The 16,184-nt window shown below is 41.0% G+C and overlaps 1 protein-coding gene across 4 annotated transcripts in view; it reads left to right on the forward strand.

Moving 5' to 3' along the window:
* Window positions 1-4,633, forward strand: part of LOC137277605 (transducin-like enhancer protein 4) — a 39,361-nt gene extending 34,728 nt beyond the window's left edge. For all 4 annotated transcript variants that reach the window (XM_067809411.1, XM_067809413.1, XM_067809412.1 and 1 more), the window contains exons 16-22: window positions 101-169; window positions 350-451; window positions 793-938; window positions 1,653-1,764; window positions 2,127-2,209; window positions 2,831-3,011; window positions 3,353-4,633. In XM_067809411.1, the coding sequence (XP_067665512.1) occupies window positions 101-169; window positions 350-451; window positions 793-938; window positions 1,653-1,764; window positions 2,127-2,209; window positions 2,831-3,011; window positions 3,353-3,460 (801 nt within the window). In that variant the 3' untranslated portion in view covers window positions 3,461-4,633. The remainder of the gene's footprint in view (window positions 1-100; window positions 170-349; window positions 452-792; window positions 939-1,652; window positions 1,765-2,126; window positions 2,210-2,830; window positions 3,012-3,352) is intronic.
* The last annotated feature ends 11,551 nt before the right edge of the window (window positions 4,634-16,184 follow it).

The raw sequence follows: 16,184 nt of genomic DNA on the forward strand, positions 1-16,184 counted from the left end.
TTAAAGATGTAACATATATTGTAGCCATAGAGCTTTACACTGTCATGTTACAATCATATGTAAGGCTAATGTCTGATCTGAAATGTGTTGTTTGTTTCAGGGCTGTGTGAAGGTCTGGGACATCAGTCAACCAGGCAACAAGTCTCCTGTCTCCCAGCTTGACTGTTTGGTGAGCTACACAAAATACTTCTCCATAAATAACAATTTCCTGCCAAAGATTGAGCCATAGCAAATGTTTGCCAAACTGTTCAAAATACTCCTTGAAAAATAATGATACATGTTTGAGATCAAGACATATAAAATGTTTAGGATCTTTTATATTTTATCAACTTCTTGTCTTTTCTTCCAGCAAAGAGATAACTACATTAGGTCTATCAAGTTATTGCAAGATGGCCGCACACTGATAGTGGGAGGCGAGGCCAGCACATTGTCAATATGGGATTTGGCAGCAGTGAGTATCTATCTTACTGACTACTTGAATCATAATTACACTTTCAGTGTTATGTTGCTGAAATTGCTGTGATGAACTAGCTTGTGACCATTTCATTTGCTTGAGCGCAATTTCTTGTGGACTTGTTAGATTGATTAGGTAATGAACTGAACCGGTCAGTCGACTTGGTTGATTGCGTGACATCATCATCGCCATTTGCTATGGACGTTTATATTACCTGCTAAATGCCTCTGTCTGGCTCATGGTTTACATGCTTTCAAGACACAGCTGAAATATCACTGACTGTAAACTGTCAACTTTCAAAGGAATGGAGAGCGTAATTAAGTAATTTTCTGTTTCAGCCCACCCCAAGAATAAAGGCCGAACTGACGTCAAGTGCCCCTGCATGTTATGCCCTTGCCATCAGTCCGGACGGCAAGGTCTGCTTCAGCTGTTGTAGTGATGGCAACATTGCAGTCTGGGATCTCCACAACCAGACACTGGTTAGGTAAGTCACAGACAGACACATCCATAACCACACACTGGTTAGGTAAGTCACAAACAGACACATCCATAACCAGACACTGGTTAGGTAAGTCACAAACAAACACAACCATAACTAGAAACTGCTTAGGTGAGTGACCCATGAAGGTCCCGGGGTAGAATAGACTTCAGCAACCCATGCTTGCCATAAAAGGTGACTATGCTTGTCGTTAAGGGCGACTAACGGGATCGGGTGGTGACTCTTGCTAACTTAATTGCGGAGATTGATGTTAATGTTGTTGATCACTGGATTGTCTGGTCCAGACTTGATTATGTACAGACCACCACCATATAGCTGGAATATTGGTGAGTGCAGTGTAAAATTAAACTCGCTCGCTTAGGTGAGTAACAAAAACACAGCCACAACCAGACACAGGTTAAATACTCCACAAAAAAAACCACCCTAACTCGAAGTATTAGTTTGGAGAGTCAGGAACAAGTACACGTTTAACCAGACTCTAGTTAGAAACGACAACATTCCACCTAGAGGATGGAAAGATGCACAAATGATTACAGAAACACATGCACTAACTCATGTTTAGTTAATCAGCAACAAACCAATCTAGCACAGACCTGTTCATGTTTATTGTATGTTCAGTGGAGAAATATAAATAGTAATGTTGACCTAAGCTCAGTAGATTTCATCTCCTTCATTTGCATCTTGCACGTATGACTTCAGGCAATTCCAAGGTCACACAGATGGGGCAAGCTGTATTGATATTTCTCCCGATGGTACCAAACTCTGGACGGGAGGTCTGGACAACACAGTCCGATCCTGGGATCTCAGAGAGGTAACAAGTCAACTACTGTGGATTACTTTACCAAAGATTATAAAGATAGGATTTGTTGTCACTATGTGTGACCTCAAGTCCCATTCAACCAAGTTATCTGGGTTATGACTTTAGCTTGCTAAATAGTTACTGAAGGTTTTAATGCTACAACAACTTTGGGGGTCAGGACTAGCTGATTGTATGCCATCGTATCATGGTAAAGTGGATTAGTGTCAAACAACAGAAAACTTCATAAAACTTAAGTGAATTACTCAGCTTTTCAGAGGGAACTTGTGTTGTAAATACAGTAAAAATGTTAGCTAATTTTCATGTGCATATTTGAGAGATTGTTCAGATGAAGACTGACACGTGTTTGTCCCCAGGGTCGTCAGTTGCAGCAGCATGACTTCACATCACAGATCTTCTCCCTGGGGTACTGTCCTACAGGGGACTGGCTGGCTGTCGGGTAGGTATTAGTCAGTCTCTTATCTCGTGAAAACAAACTGCTATGAATAGTCAACTCTTTATCACAATGTTTGTGACATTTTGGCGTAGGTATCAACACTCTTCTCAACCAAGTGATGTAAAGGTGTTAGTACCTTTGCTCAGACGGCACACCCACTGCAATAAAGAAGGTAACTGTCCGTTGATCTTGGTGTTCCTTCATCTTTACGACTTTTAAAAAGCCTCTCAAGGAACTGATCCTGTAGTTTATTTGGTGTTCACATCCTAGTATGTCACAGCATCTCATGCTGTCTCTTAGAAATCAACCCAGTTTGTCCCTGGAGTCCATGTACCCTGATGTCTACCATGTCCGAATATCTTTCAGTAAGCCCCCAGGGGCAGTGGGGTAACGGAAAGGGTAAAGCTTTCACTCTTCACTCCAAAGACATGGGTTTGATACCCACCTGGGTACAATGTGTGAAGCCCTTTTCTATTTCCCCCTTCCTTGATATCGGTGGAATATTGCTAAAAGTGGTGTAAACCTAAACCTCACTCCAGTATGTCCCCCAGTGTGTCTTAGCAGGCCCTGGTGTTTTCTAGGAAGCCCCAGTATGTCTCACACTACAGTGTACCTTCCTTTTAGCATGGAGAGCAGCAATGTAGAGGTGTTGCATCACAGCAAGCCAGACAAGTATCAGCTTCATCTGCACGAGAGCTGTGTCCTCTCCCTCAAGTTTGCTTACTGTGGCAAGTGGTTCGTTAGCACGGGTAAAGACAATCTCCTCAACGCATGGAGAACGCCATACGGAGCAAGTATTTTCCAGGTGGGTGTGCCATTCACTTCAGAAACTGACAACTCAGAATTGAAGTTGATGTAAAACTGAAAAAAAGACATGTATTGCAAGTATGGCTGGTATTCATTTTAAACATTTTAACTTTCCAAAATTTTTGGTAACACTAATGGTTACATCAGATATATCCAGAACACACAAAATGATCATAATATGTTCATCAACTGTTAATGAACCATGGTTGATTTTCCAACATGCAGCCTTCGAATTGTGGATTCTTCAGACATATTGTAGTATTATGTTTTTAAACAATCAAAGATTTGCTTGTAGATATTGTGTATGTCTTCATCAAAATAATATTTTTCTTATTTCAGTCCAAGGAGTCTTCCTCTGTGTTGAGTTGTGACATATCAGCTGATGACAAGTACATAGTTACTGGCTCTGGCGACAAGAAAGCCACGCTATATGAAGTCATATTCTGAGGGTATCAGGGACACAAGTTGGAGAGATATATTTGGATTTTCAGCCTCAGTATTAACATAGTCTTGCGGATATATTGGAGTTACTGGACCAGAAAGTAAGCCTGACTTTTTCCAGGCGCATGCTGGCTTGTCTTCAGTTATTTCCACTGAATGGCCTCCTTGGCTTCTCCATAAATCCTAGCTGTCTGTGGGGAACATACAGAGAGCAGTCCTGGGAGATAATGTGTATTTTCCCTCATCCCCCTTCCCCTCCCTCATCTCAAAGCAGCATAATACATGCATTTTATTTTGTGTACCTCAGTGAACCATTCCTGGACTTGTGTGTCATGTGACTGATCATGTGATGTGAGACCATGTGACTGATCATGTGATCTCACGATCAAGGAGAGCTAGCATTATTTTTGTGTTTCGTATCTCAAGGAGATGGCAAATCTTTGAATTGATGTTTGGTATCTCATGAACTTTTGGAATTTGAGCTCTCAAAGACTGAAGATGTGTCGGTCATTCATGTTGAATCACTTTCTGCCATTTCTGCAGCAAGGACGATTTGCTGTGTTTACCTCGGAGCGAGGGGACTGTCCTTTTCCTGTGTATGTGCTATGTTCTTATGGATAAACTTTTGTGGATACTTTATTGACATATCTGTTGGCACCCTGGTGAACTGGGAACAAAGAAAAAAGACCCAATCACTTCTATTCCTGATCTTGAAACTGCATCTCAAACAAAGAGTAAATGTACACAAAATTTCAACAGGATCAGATAAGTTTTCCAAAGTGCATTGTATATTCATATTTCTTTTATACTGGTCATTGTAAATTTGCAGTAAAACTATTGAAAAAATATTGTTTTCAGAACAGATGTGAATTACCTGTAAAGACTAGGTTTGAGTGTACAATAGTTGGTCAAGTGCTGAACTTGGTCATTTATGAGCTGGTCGCCTTCACTGTTACCATGATGATGGACTCGTTTGGCAGCCATTTTGGAATACAAGTGGCACTGGAGCTGTCCTGTGAGGACTGTTACCATAGTGACACTGTGGGCATGGTAGCCATATTTGATCGCTAAAATGGATGGGAGAGTGTTGAATGTTGCTATTTACTGTCGTTTGAATGAGGAAACTGTTTGTGAAGATTATAGACATCATGAATAAATGTTTCCAGCACATCTAAGAAAGACTTTAGTTTTATTTCGAGTCATCAGGCGCTGTCTCACTCTTCGAGATTCATTAAGAATGGATAAAGGACTGAAGAGTGAAATTGTTACCTATGAATTTAAACCAGAAGTCAGTTGTTGTTGAGAAGCGAGAAAATTGCTTCCGTTTTTTCCAAGCTCAAGTTCAAGGCACCATGGACTACCATGAAATATTGCCTGCTTGCCAGCCAAACTATTGGAAGACATTTAAGATTAACATTTGCTAAGGACTACATGTTTGATAAGAACATGAAAAGGACAATGAGTTAGCCTAGTGGTTAAAGGGTATATCAAGCTGAAGATCTGGGTTCGATTCCCCCAAGTGAAAAGCCCTTTCTGGTGTCCTCTGCCTTGATATTGCCAACGGCAGCTTGAATCCATACCCAATCCCTCCAAACATGAAGACCTCATTAGATGCTTATTTATTTCCATTTGGTTTGGGAAGAGAATATTCCGTATCCACATCACTTTGAAGACCACATTGTCACTGAAAGTCTACAATTGGATAGTAAAATGTAAATTGGAAAGGTGCCTCATTGAGATGGGAGTTTCTGTGGGGAAAATATAGATGCTTCGTTTGGGGTTGTGGCTGTTATTAGGGCTTGGCGCATTCGTAACTACTCGTCTCTTTCCCTGACCTACTTGCCGGAATATCACGAGTAGTCTGCCGTGCAGACCCTGAAGTATATATATAACCAAGAAAGCCCACGCAGGTCTAGAAAATGAGGCAAGTCTAGATTTTCATAGCTTCTGAAAATGAAGAAAGTTTCAGGGCTCCATTTCATTATATTATTTTTTTTTCACTATGAACGTTATTTCAGTAACATATGTTCATTTCAGAGACTAGCTGTTAGTCTACACGAGTAGTTACGAATGGACTTGGCAAAGGGAAATGAGGTAAGGGAACAACATGACAAACAACATAGCTGCCGTTCCACATGAAATCAGATGTTGACCTATTGCATTCCTTGAATACGTTGTTTTCGGTGTAAATGCAAACTGGGGCGGTGGGGTAGCCTTGTGGTGAAAGGGTTCGCTCATAAGGTGGAAGACCTGTGTTTGATTCCCCACATGAGTACAGTGTGTGGAGTCCATATCTGGTGTCCCCCACGTGATATTGCTGGAACCAGAGAGGCTTGTATGGCTTAGAAACGGTGATACAAAAACAGCATACAGGTGTACACACTTAAAGATGTACTATATAAAAGGATAAACGCGTATGTGTCTTTCTAACTGCTTCTTCGCGACACGAGCCCCAGTTGCTGGAATGTTGGTTAGAGTGGCGTAAAGCCTACCTCACTCGTTACATGTAGTGTATCAGAATATCATCCACAATTGACACTGTCTACTTTACATGGCATAATCCTGCCATCTGTGGGTAGCATAAAGGTGCAGGGCCTAGATTTTCGAAACTCTCTTAGCGTAAGGGTAGTCAAAGTTTATGTATCGCCCATAGGACTAAAAGAGCCTCAAACATCTAGGCCCGGGTAAAGAATTAAGTGGATGTTACTCGCCGTTGATAGGGATATCTTCAGCGTGAACGTGTTTGGCTCTTATTGCATATAAGAACAGTATTTGCTCCAAGCATTAGGCCAAGCTAACTTTATGCGTGAAAAATATTTGTAAACATTTCCGAATACTTCCTCTCTTATTTCCTAAGGATATTAACTAGCTCAGTTTCCTTGTCAAAGTTGAATAGTATAGTTTACTCTACTAACTGCATCACCTTGTTTGAGCACTCAGTCACTCTAGTCACAACGCCTTTCCTTCTTGCGGAGCACAATTGTAGGAAATGTCCTAACAAAACAATAAAACCTTTGCCTTTATATCTATATTTGTAGATATTTACGAGGCCTGAGACTGAGTACACATGCTTATGGTAAGGGTGTAGTGTGTGAGTGGTGTTGACTCTCTGTAAACTAGTTGTACTTCCTAGTGTTTTAAGTGCACTTTCCCGAACTATTGTGGCCGCCCACATGAGGGAGTCCTTCTGAAAGGAATGTGAACCCATCTCAGGCCTCTCCAGTCAGAAGAAGACCACAGCCAATGGATATTTCCGAAGGCCGACAACGGTCTGTGAAATACCACTTTAATTACACGTATTGTTTACATCGGGCACATTGATATTGTAAGTGGAAAACTAATCGTTTATGTAGCTGTCAGAAAGTACAGACATGTTTCATGTTTATTTTTTAGTCGAATACAAAACAAATGATCACTCTCTGAATCGACGGGAAACATTGTGTTGGGAAGCGGGTTGTCGCATCAAGCTGTGGAATCAGGCCTGTTTTCTGTGCGCGTGATGTCGTATTGTCTCTCACGATCGATGTTGAAGCGATATATCGATTTACTTACGTTATTTCAGTGGATTTAGAAGCTTTTGTATTTTGCGAAATACAATCAATTTGACTATTTATTCGTACTGAAATATACAGAACGAAAATGTTTGTGATGGTATAGATAAATTATTAATTATGAACGGCTATGTTTGGCCACGATTGCATCAATTCCAACACAAATGAGTGGTAGAAAACTGCAACATATTTATTTTGATATGACAATGAAGAGTCTCCAGTATGATCGAACGTAAGCGAATATTTATCCACGTAGGTTGGGGCGGCGGGAGTAAGGGAAGAGGTAAAGCGGCCGCTCGTCAATCCGAAGACCCGGTTCGATTCAGCACATGGGTACAATGTGCAAAGCCTATTTCTGTATTCCCCATGCCGTGATAAAGCGGAAAGGAACCATTCTCGTTCATTTATATTAACGCCAGCTACGTAGATCGATGCTCATGATGATGATCACTGGATTGTCTGGTTTAGACACGATTATTTACAGACCGCCCCATATGACTGGATTATTGATGACTCTGGCGTTTAACACCAACTCAAGCATAATTCAAGATAATATACCTTCTTTGCATCTTGACGCCTTGAAGAGGACTTAGAAGAGTTACTGGGCAGCAATGTCATTAAGAAAAGACGCTGAAAAGCCAGTAGGCTTCAAAACACTATTCTCCATCCTCGATAATCAGGGATAATATACGACCTTTACAATGTAAAGTTTTTAAAAAAGACCTAGGAGCCATTCACCGCCAGTGTCGATTCTGAGGAAGGTCCTAGGCCTTTCACATGACCAGCGAACGCCTTATCCACTAAGCTACCAACACCTCCTATGAGACTTATGTGTATTTTTTGTTTGACCTTACAGTGTCTTTCGACGTGAATACGTTAAACAGGAAACGGTAATACTCCTAGAATCGAAGGACATCTTCTCAATAAACGAAACATGGAGCATGGATCGGGTGGTCTGTGCAATCGCAACCACTATCGACCATCTCGACAGAGCCTGCAGGATGGCGAAAATCTGGATCTCAAGTCAACAGTCTTTGCATGTCTTCAATATCTGTGCTTCCGATGTTTTTCATAAGGATATTGTCATAGTCATTAGGCTTCACAAAACACAGGAATGCCAGTCATTACCGTGAATAATGTCATTATTGAGAGTAGACGGCGTGACACAGTGCGGCATTACTTTTCTATGCGTAAAAACAAAATAAAATAAAATCGATTTCCAGAAATGGAGGAAAAGGGAAATGTGTATGTGTAGGTGCGGGTGTCGGTGTTGATGTGGAAACACTGCTTCCCTGAACGTGCTCAAACCAGCCCATTTCAAGGACTATTATACCCTTGAATACAGTGTTACGGTTATTCTTCAGTAATCATACATGTCGTAGGAGGTGGCTAACGGAATCTAGTGATTAGGCTCACATTTTTGGTGTCATTGTGTTCCAGTTGTTTAGATCCATACTCATGGTGTCAGTCACTGGATTGTCTTGTCTCATTGGATTATTTACAGCCATATTATACCTGTAACATTGCGGAGTGATGTATACACAACAATTAAACCAATCGCGGACTATTTGGTCGCAAACCATCAGATATCTGTGTATCTGTTTCATATGGCGTTTGGTTTTTGCGTGGTCTCAGACGTTCCCTGAACTAGTAGTGATTCTGTTGTCCTTCCTAGATGCCATACCTAGATATTACCAACCTACTTCTTAGGTTGGCTTGATGTTCAGGGCTCTTACTTTCACAGAACCTCTAACGTCAGGTAATCAGATTTCTGTCTTTGCCGTTGTGGAACTTCTTCCATGATGTTGGTTCATGCATCTCAAGCATCAATCACATTTTAGAGCGCACTGGCAAAAAAAATCAAACAGGACGGTAAGACATAAAGCAAAAGTACTAGTTTCAATATTTGTGTAGCCACGACAATATAAGCGAACAGCACACTTTTTAAAAAATGTTCAATTCCCAGTCAAACGCTGAAATCGCACTACAAAGACGTGCTGTAATATCATGTCTCACGATTACGACAGCTTTCATCTAGCACTGTCATAGAAGACGCAATCATTCAAATGCCCCTGGAGCTAGATAAAAAAAACGGATTACAGTCTCTTTTCTAATTCTCGACATGTCTCAATCAAGTTCCATCTTTTATATGTGGCCCTTGGCAGACGATCCAAGATGGTGTCCAATATAGGCTGGCCCGCGCCTCGACTGCTTCCCGGTAATCCCGAGTTCACATAGAAGATCATGAAAACAAGAAAAAACAAATTTACTTTTAAGGATGAAGAAAGAAAAGCTGGTATTTTCTTTCCTCGTACTTTTTCTTAATCCCATCTTTGTTAGCACGTCATTACGGCTGTTGTAGAGATAGGTTGTGGAGCAGACGACAACTGCTCGCTGACATTTTGGCGCTCTAGCTCTTCATTGTTGAACAAAGGAGCGCCAGGTCTTGCACACGTCAAACATAGGGACATTTCCGTGTGGAAACCTGCTCCTCAAGTGGTGGCGGGCCCATGGGCCTCATGAAGGGAAAAAAAAGCAACCTGACGCGAATTGTCAAGACGTCGTGATATTTTAACTCTTTGTCCGGTGAAGGTGTGTACACCCTGATGTGTAAGGCTTGAGCGTACTCTGACCTCGACCACTGTGTCTCACATCAGCTAGTTAGGGTACTACCACTCAAAAAAATAATCATTCGTAAAGATTTTCACTCTACGGAATCGTTGTTAATTGCAAAAAAAAGAAACAACAGTTCTTCGCTTGGAACGTCGATGGTCTGAGTCCCATTCCCCATGGAGCCTTTCTTGGTGTGCCACGTTATTATATCGACAGACCTGCGTAAATCCCTCTTCAGTAACTCTTGAAGCTAAAAGATTGCAAGATTATGCGTGTCCTCCGCATCGCCCCAAGACAATTTTAACCAGTGAGCCGATTTACGTAAATCATACTTTCTCACGCATGACAGAATTGGCAAGATGTTTTGAGACGGTGCTATACGACAAACCCCAGTGTTCATTTCTATCATTATAGTAATATACCAGTATCTCTTGATTCATTATTCATTGATTTAATGGCGTGTTTCCGACATCTCCGGTCGGATTCAGATTCGACTTTTCCCCGACTGCTGTACTAAAACTGTCATATTTTACACAGTTGCGTCTGACAATCACACTCACACTCATTGTACAATAGTGCTTTCCTTTTTGCCCAGCCCATTCGTAACTGATCGAGTCACTCAGGCAAGCCGGGTGGCGTCTCGAGTCGTCTTGTAGGTCACGGAAAGAAGCGAGTTGTTACGAATACGAATACCGGAAATTAGATCACGTCATTAAAATGTCAAACATTTCGTACCCTCTACAAAAATAAAAAGTTTCAATGGTTCAATCAGCTTAAAAAAAATGATTCAGTGGTCATAGATGCTCCCTTTCCTATACCAGCATCTGCTACAAGATTCGCTAAAATATTAATTCCTAAGAGTTGCGTCAGTTGCGTCTTTCTTGAGTTAAACTGATACAGTAAGGTATGTAATTTGGAATATTATTCAAATACCAGCGCCTTGAGCAAGCAATAGTTGCACGTGCGCTATATAAATATCCAATAATAATAACTTGGCGCGAAACTCAACTCACTCAACGTCCGTATTAGCATGCATCATGTTAGAGCTCAGGGACTCCTTTCACAAGCAACCTTTACTAAGGCTGACTTTAACTCCCATTCTGTAACATTGCACTATGGTTACCTTAGTGAGTTACGATCACCTTAGACATACGAACGGTGCACGATACAAAATCATAATGAATTGAGTATTGCATCCTACATTTTGTGTTTTACGAAGGATGCTCATGTTCCTTATAGGCTTCTTATAAACGTACACGAATAGGCTTTTAGTGGTTTTTAGTGGAACCTGCATCGACAAAGGGACATTCCCATGCTCATCAATAATTTGGCCTTGATGTATTGGAACTCTTTACATTTTCAGTCTACAAATGTTTCTTGCTTCTAATTTCTTTAAAATGATATAATTTGTTAAATCAAACATTGATCGCTGCGAATTATGCAATTGGGCTTATTTGTTCGTGTGTGTTACTTTTGGTCATCTAGGTTACATTAGTCTTGTATTTACATCCAGAATAAATACGGTCAAGTTGGCACAAAATCAGTTTGCTCGAAAACGAGAACCAAAAGTCACAAGTACATTCACATCGATGAATCTACATCACCCTTGTTCTGTATTTCCAAAACATGCTATCAACGGTATACGGAGGTGGGTAGTTCTATAACTTCTATAAGTGGTATATTATCCAAGACCTCCATCTTTTTCATCGGTCAATATTGGACTCTCCTTTACACGTTTCTCACTAAATTAAATCCTAATCAAATACCCCATTTAACATACGGCCATTCCCACAGACATGGCTAACCACAATTATATCCAAATATTGACACGGCTGTGTAAATAGCTCCAAATGTCCGTTACAAAACCATAAACTCATATCAATATTTGCTCATAAAAGTAGGTTTGTATTGATATATAAGTCAAGGAGTTGCTTTGAGTGCCTATTCCAAACACCATCGCCTATGAACATCATGGGCTAAGAATCTCAAGCACCGTGTATCGAGTGACCCGGGTTATCGGAGTAATTGATGGGTATCTAGCACTGCTCAGGGTCCTCTCTCCCAGGTGAACCACGAGGTGCCACGTGACACGTCCCCGATAACCTACGTGGCCTGAAACATGATATCATATCAAAGATCACCTTGCACAGGTGTTGACAGGTGTCATTACAGGTAGGAGACCCGGAACACGTCTTCACTCCCTCCACTGCCGTCACCCTCCTCGACCCAAAGGGCGAAGCTTCCCTTAATAATATCAGTTATATCTCTCTAATCGGTGACTCACTCCCGATTATGGTACTATCTTCTCCTAAAATCGGTTGTTTGTATAAGGCCGTTACATAATACCGGTGAATGGCTGTCCGACTTGGCCAATGTCTAGTCAGTCACGGGAACAAAGTGTACGTCAAGGACTTTATATTCAGCCTACATGACTTTTACTATCTCGGAGTCGTACTCCGAGTGTAACTATAAGCTGGGTTTGACTAGAGTACACAAGCATTTGGCTATGAATCAACCCACTTGCACTAAGGTCAGGGGTGTTACACTATCATTTACACTTGTTGCACGTAAGCCGTATATTAATATGTGTAATCTTTGAATGGAATATCAGTTTTCTGAAGTTCGAAAGGCTATAAAGTAGCACTTTGTATGTTATATTTCTTAGGTAGAAATATACACAGGGACGTCTTTAGTAAAGCGCTTTAGTCAAAACGAAGATTGACATTATGAGCATCATCAAGGAGTCTGTCTCGCAGGCCCTGAACCACACACTTCCCTTCTGCCTAGTCCTTCCTGCTATGCTGAAGCCCTAAATTACGCAAGTCTAGATTTCCTCAAGCTCAGGATGAATCTCTGGTCTCCCGTGGGATACTTTTCAATTTATATGGGTTAGTGCGTCCATCAAGTCACTCTGTTACGATATGCTGACATGCATCAACGAAATCCCCGAACCGGTTAGTCAGCTCAGATATCAACCATGGGTTTTGGGAAACAAGTTTTCGCCATGGTTTCCTCCTACGTCTGTGACAGTGTGTTGTATGCTGGTACTGACTAGTGACAGCCATCAGGCACATGGCGACGAAGTAGTTACACACCGGCTGACGAAGGGTGAACTCTGTGAATATCTGTTTTACTTGTTTTGTTTGTTGTTAACGCTTCAAAGAGCAATATTCCAGCTATTTGAAGACATTTGCTGTCAATACTCGTGTCTGGACTAGAGAATCAAGTGATTGATATCATGAACATCGATCTCCGCATTTGCCCACCAGATCAACGGGGATGAATACCCAATCCTGTTAGTCGGCTCTTTCGACAAGCATGGAGAACACCTTTGTACGTTGTTTGGTCCTTTGTACAAACATACAGAAACAATGTGACTTAGTGAATTTGTCGAGTTGGTGGGGTTGTCTAGTCATACTATTCAAAAAAGAAACGCATAGATGAGAAATAAATAGACTCGTCCACATATAGACTCTAGTGCATGACATTTTACACCAGTTTAGAAGAGGATAATGTCTATAAACCAAGTGGATACTAGTAATTAACGCAAACGTTGGTGACGACGGAGCACGATCCCGGCGTCGGGTCTCCTGGCTCTCAGACCAATTTCTTTCAACCTGTTCCGTGCAGTTTGACCGGATATTCTCTGAAGTGCAGGCACCCTGGCTGATGCGCTCTCACCCGTGTCAGTACGATCACGCAACTGTTGTACCCAGATGTACCGATTTGGGGCTGCAGTGGTAACTTCAGGTCTGCCTGTACGGGGACGGTCATTTGTTATACCTGTTTGGTTGGAGTCAAGACGTGACGTAGTGATTTGACCTTGAAACTCCTTCAAAACGAATGCCACTTTCTGAAAGTAATCTTGATTTTTATTGCCAGACAGTGACTGCATTTTGCTGCACAATTTCAACTGGAAGGTGCTTTCTGTTGCGGTGTGTCGATGCTTTTCTAATCCTTGTAAGAAATCTCATCAAAACATTTTCAGGTTAAATCGATATTTTACATGTACAATTGTGTAAAATCATGTTATCAAAGCTTCTGTTACATGTTTTTGACGACTGTTTGAACATAAGCGGTAATAAATTGATGTTTCAAAATACAAATCGCCCATGCGTTTCTTTTTTTGGGATAGTATTGTTAAAGCAGTCGCTCGTTACGCTGAAGACTCGGGTACGATTAACATCATGGGCTTTGTCTGTGAAGCCGATTTCTTGTGATATTGCTGGAATGTCGCTGAAAGCGGAGAAAAACTAAAATCACTAACATACCAGTGTAAAATAAAATCACTAACATAACAGTGTATTTTTCTTCTGGTTGACGGTTACTTATGTTATGCATATTGACTACTTGAATAAAATGGCAACAAAACTTTAGTTATAACATATATTATAATTGGAGTAAAGGCGTCTGAGTAAATTACAGATTCTGGAACGATTTTGAACCCATACTCTCTCCGAGTCAGGCACCACTACACTAGCATAGCCATTTAACTCACTCAGACTCCGAAGCTAGCACACGGTGCAACCCCAGATATTACATATGTTTGACCACATTCTAAGTGGTACGTTGTATTCATAACACCACTTGGAATTTATGTTGACGGCTCGAGACACTTGTCGGATGTTCCGATCGGTAATTGGTTGCTTGTGGCTTAGTGGTGACTGTGGTAGGCACTGTTAGGGTCGTAAACCGTTCAATGAAAGTGACCATGGTGAAAGTGGACTCTGGTTTAGCCAAGTGGACAAGCGTCCGCTCGTCGCGCTGCAGACTCAGGTTCTATTCCCCGTATGGACACAATGTGTGAAGTCTATTTCCAGTTTTTCCCGCTGAGATATTGGTAAAATGTTGGTAAACTTTGCCTAAAGTCATACTTACTTTGTGCGTCTTTATCGTCCAATAAATGTAGGTACAGAATCTTACTTCGTATTCAAGTGATCTTACCTTACATGTATAGGCAAACAGAGACGTTCTTCGTGGCTGTGAGACGAAACCATTTAATAAGACAATTTATGTGAGATATTATTGTCATTCTATAATCTCCTTTCCATTTACGTATATTGCGTTGTGATCCTACAGGGTGATTTAATGGCGTGTTTCCGACATCTCCGGTCGGATTCAGATTCGACTTTTCCCCGACTGCTGTACTAAAACTGTCATATTTTACACAGTTGCGTCTGACAATCACACTCACACTCATTGTACAATAGTGCTTTCCTTTTTGCCCAGCCCATTCGTAACTGATCGAGTCACTCAGGCAAGCCGGGTGGCGTCTCGAGTCGTCTTGTAGGTCACGGAAAGAAGCGAGTTGTTACGAATACGAATACCGGAAATTAGATCACGTCATTAAAATGTCAAACATTTCGTACCCTCTACAAAAATAAAAAGTTTCAATGGTTCAATCAGCTTAAAAAAAATAATCAAAATAAAAATGTTTTTGAATCCGTAGACCCTCTGTAAAGCACCCACTTAAACACACGTAGTTCAAGATGACCAGATCTGTATTGAGACCCTGGAGAAAGTCACAGCGTTATTTAATTTCAAAAGCATTTCATCTCGAGTGTCGAAAAGCTAAAAGTGGACTAAACTCCATGCTATCATTTCAGTGTATGAAATACACTTGCAAGGTTTATTTTTTATTAAATATACATTGGGTCCTTTAGAACCCTTTCATCGATTCGTTCTCTCTACGAAAACGAAGCATAAGAGATCTCCGAACCTTCAGCGTGTGATCCGGCAAACTGAGTCGTCGAGAGTCGCCAGCAGCATATTCCTGTTTGGTAAAACAATGTGTGCGTTTTTTCAACTTTTTCTTGGTTTCTGCCGGTACAAACATATATGGTTACCATCCCCTAAAACCAAACAAGGGTCCATTTCATTTCTATTTTACGCAATTCTATGAGAAAATGTTGATACAACGAATATCGATCTTGAAAATAACTCGTTGAAATTGACGCAGGAGCCCTTTTTATACCGTGCATGATACAGTTTAATGGCAGCAGTTCCAAGTTGATTAAGATGACTTAAGTGGCATCTGTTCGAAATGAAATCTCATGATCACGCCACAATAGCAGCATACTGGATCCAAGGAGGAACAAAACAGTGGGTTTAACCTTTCTTTTCAATCATTCTGGTGTTCCATGCCGTCACTTTTTAAACATCGATGTTGTTCAATCCATTGAATATCTGACTGTAATCATTTGTCAGAAGGCTTAGTGTAAAACGCAGCAATTGAACCCAATAAATTTCTAAACGTTTTTTTTTTTTTTTTTTTTTTTTTGGGGGGGGGGGGGGGGGGTTAAACTTGATGGCCATGTGTTACAGTGTACTGTTCCATTCAGCCTTGCTCCAGTGCTGTACAGAATGTTAAGCCCATGGATGTACTGTAATTCTGACCTTCCAAAAGGCAAGTGTAGATAAGAGGACAGTAAGGACCCAAGTTTGTTATTTATTATAATTTTATTATCTTACAGACTTGTGAAACTGTATGTCCAAGTACCCAGTGCAATATACTAAAAATCAGTTTGTTTTTGTTCGGTCACACTGTTTATCAGTTTAAGCAAGAG

Source organism: Haliotis asinina, chromosome 3, assembly GCF_037392515.1.
Source record: "Haliotis asinina isolate JCU_RB_2024 chromosome 3, JCU_Hal_asi_v2, whole genome shotgun sequence".
Classification (NCBI taxonomy): Eukaryota; Metazoa; Mollusca; class Gastropoda; order Lepetellida; family Haliotidae; genus Haliotis; species Haliotis asinina.